General features: G+C 34.6%; 1 protein-coding gene across 1 annotated transcript; it reads left to right on the forward strand.

The window, feature by feature from the left end:
- Positions 1-4,022: 4,022 nt before the first annotated feature.
- On the forward strand, positions 4,023-5,510 carry LOC128041709 (uncharacterized). Its single transcript, XM_052632007.1, has 3 exons — positions 4,023-4,184; positions 4,242-4,747; positions 4,829-5,510. Exons 1-3 carry the CDS (start codon positions 4,023-4,025, stop codon positions 5,508-5,510), a joined length of 1,350 nt encoding a protein of 449 aa, XP_052487967.1.
- The last annotated feature ends 1,033 nt before the right edge of the window (positions 5,511-6,543 follow it).

Consider the following 6,543-nt stretch of genomic DNA (forward strand, 5'->3'; position numbering starts at 1 on the left):
GTAAAATGCAAAAGTTGCATAGTTAAAGGTATTAAATAGCTATGGAATATTAATTAAGGTCCTTATGTAGTAATTAGACCATTATAAAAGTGGGTGGACATTTATGTGCATGGTTAGTGGAATTTTAATGGTTTAATATCAAGGATAAAAAGGTTAACTAGTAAATAATCTAAAATAAATAACATAAAAATTTAAAGTCATCATCTTTCTTAAGTTTGTTCCACCGAAAATTAAAAGGGAGAAAGCCATAGTTGAAGGCCTAGGTCCGGCCAAAGCATTTTTGTCTATTAAGGTACGATTTTTATCCCGTTTTTAATGATTTTTACGTTTTTGAGATCGTTGCTGTAAATGGCCCAATTAGCCCGGGCCCCATAAACAAAAAAAAATATAAAACCAAATAATTTCTAATTAATGTCCAAATTACAAAAAACTCAATACCAGGCCCAAACTATTAACCCAATACATCCCAAACCCAACTAAACCTAAAACCCTAGCCCAACAAAACAACCCAAAACACTTTCAAAAAAAAAAAACTAAAAAACCTAGCCGCCACACCTCCTCTTTCACTTCACGCCACCAAGCAAGGTCCGCCATCGCCTACTCAGAAACGGACTAGAAGAGTCCAATACCAACACAAATAGAATGTAAAAGTAGAAAAATAGGAAAATTTCGAGCTATAAAATGCCCCGATTCTATGAATTTTGGTGGGGAAAATAAAAAGAAAAAAATAAGAAAATCAAATCAAGATCGGTTTTATATCAAGGTAGTTGTTTTTATTTCTTTTTGGTTCATTATTTATTTATTTATTTACTTTGTTTTAAAGAAAACAAAATTAAAAAAGGGTTAAAAATCATACCTTTATGGTGGAGGAGGTGCCGATTCTGGTGAAAATCGGCTTTCCAGGAGTTCGGGGGTTGAAAAATAGGAAAAAATAGTGACTTTTCATTTTCCGCCATCATGGGCGAGCAAAGACTGTCGCCGCGACCGCGACGATCATATGTGGTCCCATGACCGAGTTCGGCCGGCCTTGGGGGCTGTTGCAGAGAGAAAAAGGGAAGGGTATTCAGTTTTTGGGGAAAAGGGGTTTAAAATGATTTTTTTATTAAAAATTTTGACTTTTATAAGCCTTGTAAAACGACGTCATTTTGGGGCTGATTCCCATAGCCCAAAACGGCATCATTTCACTTTTAACCCGCGCATTGACCCGACCCATAGCTAGGATCCGCGTGTTTCTTAAAGATGGACTATTTACGCGCGCGGTCCCTCCGCTTTTGCGATGGTTTGCAATTTGGTCATTTTTCCTTCTTTTTCGTTTCTTTTAATTTAACCCCGTAATTTTATCCCTGTTTCATTTTAGTCCCGCATGAAGCTGTGCGTTTAGGGAGTTTGGGATTATTTCCCAATTGGTCCCCTTCTTTTGCATGCATTCCATTTGGGTCCCTATTCCCAATTCCTTTTTTTATTTTTTTATTTACGATTTGTGTCCTTAATTTTGTTTTGATTCGTATTTAAACCTGATTTGTTTGGTTTTATTGTTTGTTTATATTTTTTATATATATACTTAGACTTAATAATAATAATAATAACATTAATACGCTTATTTATTTGCTCATTCCTTGTTTAGTTTTTTTAATATTTGGATTCAATATTATTTATATTCAACTTATTAATTTATCATTCTTTTATTTTAAAATATTTAATATTATCTTACATATCTGTTCATTATTTTTACTTTTAAAATATTTTAAATTTAATATTATATGTATATCTATTTATCTTCAAATTTGGTATTATTTCAAATTGTTCGATTTTTTTCTTTTCAATCTTTAGTCAAATTTCTATTAATGATTCATTTTTACTTATGTTCTCATTATTTCCTTTATTTTTCTTAGTATTTCAAAATGGTTTTACGGTGTATTCTCTTTTATATATTTTTATATACATACTCTTTATTATTTCATTTTATCTATTATTTATTCATTTACTTGTTGTTTATTATACGTATGTCCTTTTTAAAATATAATTGTTCATGATCTCTTATTTAAGCAAAAGTTTACTATTATCATCATTATATTATTTTAATCCTCCGTTGTTATTTATTTATTCCTTTTTTTTATACTTTCATGTCACATTTATTTATTGTTATCATGCATCTTCCACTTTCTTTATTATTATTTTTATTGATTAATTAACATTAGATTTAATCGATTAGTGCCATTGCTTATTTGTTGTCTCATTATTATAGATATATTGTCATTTCGCTTATTCGTGTTATCATTCCATTGCGTCTTATTCGCTTGAAAATTACGTTTAATATCATTTAAGTTTTGAAATCATTTTATTCAAAAGCTTTCAAGATAACGCAATACTCGGTATTTGGGGTCTGCGAGAAGATTGTGCCCTAACTTATTGGGTTCCAATTTTCCTCGTTCAATCTAAGTAATCGAGTATCCCTTTTTAATCAAAACATATAAATAAAAAGCTCATTCTCGGGGATTCGATACGTTGTGTCCTAACTCATTGGATATGACATTTTGTTTTCTCGAGACGATGATTTTTTAAAAAAAATAAAGGCAATATTCTATATTTAGAATTTTGAGAAATTGTGCCCTAACTTACTGGGTTTCGATTTTTCATCTGACTTAAACATTTGAATATCCTTTTCAAACTTCACTGCATGTGTTTTAAGAATCAAAGGCAAACTTATTCTCGAGGGTTCAACTGTCCTAACTTACGGGATATTGCATATTGTTATCGCAGGACGAGTGAGCCTTTGCTGCATTTCAATTTAATTCAAGCATTTTAAAATTAACATTAATAAAAAAGGTATCGTATTTTAAAATCTTTTCAAATTTTTAACTTTCGACATTAAGACATTAAGTAACCAACTAGGTACCAATTTTGGGCTTATCGAGGGTGCTAATCCTTTCTCGTGCGTAATTGACTCCCGAACCCGTTCTCTGGATTTTGTAGACCGAAAATTATCATTTTAGTAAATTTAACCTTTTATTAAAATGATTAAATTATGAGGTGATCCGATCACACCTAAATAAAAAGGATTGGTGGCGACCCTATTTTCATTTTTTTAAAGTCGACTCTCGTTTTTCAAAATATTAAAAAAATGGTTTCGACAGCTTGACGACTCCGCTGGGAATTGGTTTTGAGAGTCGAGCCATAAATTTGTTATTTTTTGTCTTTTTGTCGAAAAATCAAATCTGTTTTAAATCACGATTTTCCCTTTGCATTCATTGGTTTTTATCATGATATGTTTGCTTGGTTGGTCCATATTTGTTAATAAGTATCTGCATTTTGCATTGCATAAGTTGGTTAATTTTACCCTTCTAAGTAGGAGTGAGAAACTAGTCCTTCGTAAGGTTTTCACCTCCGTATAAGATAGTGGATCGCTTTCAGGATACATCCGTACTTATGCCTTCGTGAGATTTTTATCTCCGTATAGTCATAAGGAAATGTATTCCTCTGAACCAAACTTGGTCCATATGAGCTTATAATAGGTGAGGATCGAGGAATCTGCTGGTTCAGGAACCTTTGCTCTAGAAGCCAAATCTCATATAGTGAACCTTAGGAACTTACCCTAGGTAGAGTTACTCTTGACCCTAGTAGATTCCTGATTAGGAGTTTTTATTTTTCTTTAGTGGTATTGTATGTTTATACATGATACTGACTTTTTGTGTTTTACTCTGATTGCATGACATTACAGTTACATGACATTTCACTATAAAATGCTTTGGTTCGTATTCAGTTACTAGATAGAAAACTTATCATAGAAAAAGGGTTTCTTGATAAATGGAAGATAATGCGGCTGTCCGAACTTGGTCTGAGATGACACAGTGAGGAAAATGTGATAGTTGGGCAAGGGTTATGTATCAGAATTATGGGACTTCACCCGTATTAGCGTAACTCAGAATAGCTTGCAGGAGTTGAAGGAAATTTAGGATTACTGGAATGACGATGTTAGACAGTCATTCTATTCTAATTATGGGGATTTGTCCTATTTGCTTGATATGAAAGTAGACAAGCATCTGTTTCGAGCTCTTGCCCAGTTTTGGAATCCTACCTATAGTTGCTTCACATTCGGGAAAGTTGATTTGGTGTCTATAGTAGAGGAATACATGGCTCTACTTCGGTTTTCGAAGATTCAAGTGGACAGAGTCTACTCGAAAGTTGTAAATATTCTGACCTTTTTGAAGAAGCTGATGAATATAACTGGGATAAGTGAGTAGTGGGTTGCGGCTCGAATCAAGCAAAAGGGGAATAGCAAGTGCATTCCTTGGAAGAATTTGAAAGACCTAATTTTAGCTCAACCAGATACGAAGAAGAGGGTGGATGTCTTTGCTTTGAGTATATATGGTTTGGTTGTCTTCCCTAAAGCTTTGGGTTACATCGATGAAGCAGTCACTGATCTATTCGACCGATTGGATAGAAGTGTTACACCAGTCCCGGTGATTCTGGTAGAAACCTTCAGGTCACTGAATGCATGCCGAAAGGCGGGTGAGGGTAGGTTCATTGGATGTGCGCAGCTCCTACTCACATGGTTTCACCGTCACTTTTGGAAGGTTGATAAGGTTTCATATCGGGTCTTCTCTAAAAATTATTCGCCATTGAAGGAGTTAGCGGCTACACCAATGAGGGACGACGTTTCGGAAGAAAAATGGATGGCAATTCTTCAGAATCTGCAAGAGGATGACATCGAGTGGAGACCTCCATGGCTGCTTCCGGATGAGGTCTTGTATCGATGCAGAGATTTTGATTGGGTTCCTCTGCTAGGAATTTGGGGAGCTGTTGGTTAAGCCCCGTTGCTGGTACTCAGGCAATATAGGTCAAGGAAATTCGTATCTGCAACTCAAGGACTAGCCGAATGTGAGTTCTCATATAAGGATGATGGTTACAAAAAGAAGGTTCGTGAGATGTCCAGTACATGGAATCAGACTCGCCGGATGAAGAGTTTAGCTGTGGGTCTGATGACAACTCACGAGTATAACGAATGGTGGGTTAAGAGAATCAACGATAACGTTCCTAGGCCAAGTTTAGAAAATAGTCAGTCGATAGAGGAACATTTGCATGTCTCTTCTAAGCTGGAGATCATAAAGCAAGATTTTGAAAGAAGAAATGTAGAGTTAGAAAAAAAGATAGAACAAATGGAGGAAGAAAAAATGAATTTGAGATTGGACGTAGATGTTCAGAAACTCGAGGTCGAGAAATTAAGGAAAGGGAAAAATAAGGCCAAAGAAGATTTAGATGACTTGAAGATGGACTATAAGAAGTTGCGTCTGTTAATGAGAACTGATGGGCTTGGAAAGACTTCGGAGCAGTGGCGTGAAGAGACTCGAGAAGAAAGAAACAAGTCAAACAGATGGGAAAGGAAACTCCAAGAGGTTCAAGCACGAAATAAAGTATTAGAAGAAAGCTTGTTAGAGAACCAAATAGAGAAAGGTGAACTAAAAAACAGAGTGGGTGAGTTGGAAAGATCTCTTCGTCAATATAGAAGTTGAAATTTTGTAATAGAGTTGAAAGCAAGTTTAAGAAAGGTTGAAGAGATGAAGAACAGAATAGAGGAGTTAAAAACAGCGTTACGAAATTGTGAGGTTCGAATTGGGTACCTAGAAGTAAATGAGGGTCGTTAGACTGAGCAACTTCATTACTTTCAAAATCAAGTTAGAAACAGGGATCATATTATGGGAGAAGTTGTGGTTCAGATTCGAGAGATAGCTGATTACCTGTAAACTTTGGCAATACAGGCTGATATGTTGAGTGTGAAGTATGAGTTAGAATCAGATCGGGGACAGAAGTTGGCCTTGTTACTTAGAAAGATTAAGGTCTTGAGTATTAGGGCAAAGCTTTATTTGTAGTTCACTTTATGTAAAGAAATTTATTTTCTAATAAAGTTTTTTGAATGAAATTGAGTTAGAATCGACGTCTTTTTGCATTTATTTCATGCATTTGCACTACATTACATCATATGCATTCAAGGCTATTAAAAGATTCTAATTAATTAAAATCATTCCTCAGTTAACCTGGAAACCAACCAGTCAATTAAACACCATTACGGTACACGGGCAAAATCGAAAAATATAGACCAAAGATTGGAAAGGCAAACTTCAATGCATGTGTTTTAAGAATCAAAGGCAAACTTATTCTCAAGGGTTCAACTGTCACATCCTAACTTACGGGATATGGCATATTGTTATGGCAGGACGAGTGGGCTTTTGCTGCATTTCAATTTAATTCAAGCGTTTTAAAATTAACATTAATAAAAAGGGCATCGTATTTTAAAATCTTTTCAAATTTTTAACTTTCGACATTAAGACATTAAGTAACCAACTAGGTACCAATTTTGGGCGTATCGAGGGTGCTAATCCTTCCTCGTATGTGAATCGACTCCGAACCCGCTTCTCGGATTTTGTAGACCAAAATTATCATTTTAGTAAATTTAACCGTTTATTAAAATGATTAAATTATGAGGTGATCCGATCACACCTAAATAAAAAGGATTGGTGGCAACTCCATTTTCATTTTTTTTAAAGT

The sequence above is a fragment of the Gossypium raimondii genome, chromosome 6 (assembly GCF_025698545.1).
Source record: "Gossypium raimondii isolate GPD5lz chromosome 6, ASM2569854v1, whole genome shotgun sequence".
Lineage (NCBI taxonomy): Eukaryota > Viridiplantae > Streptophyta > Magnoliopsida > Malvales > Malvaceae > Gossypium > Gossypium raimondii.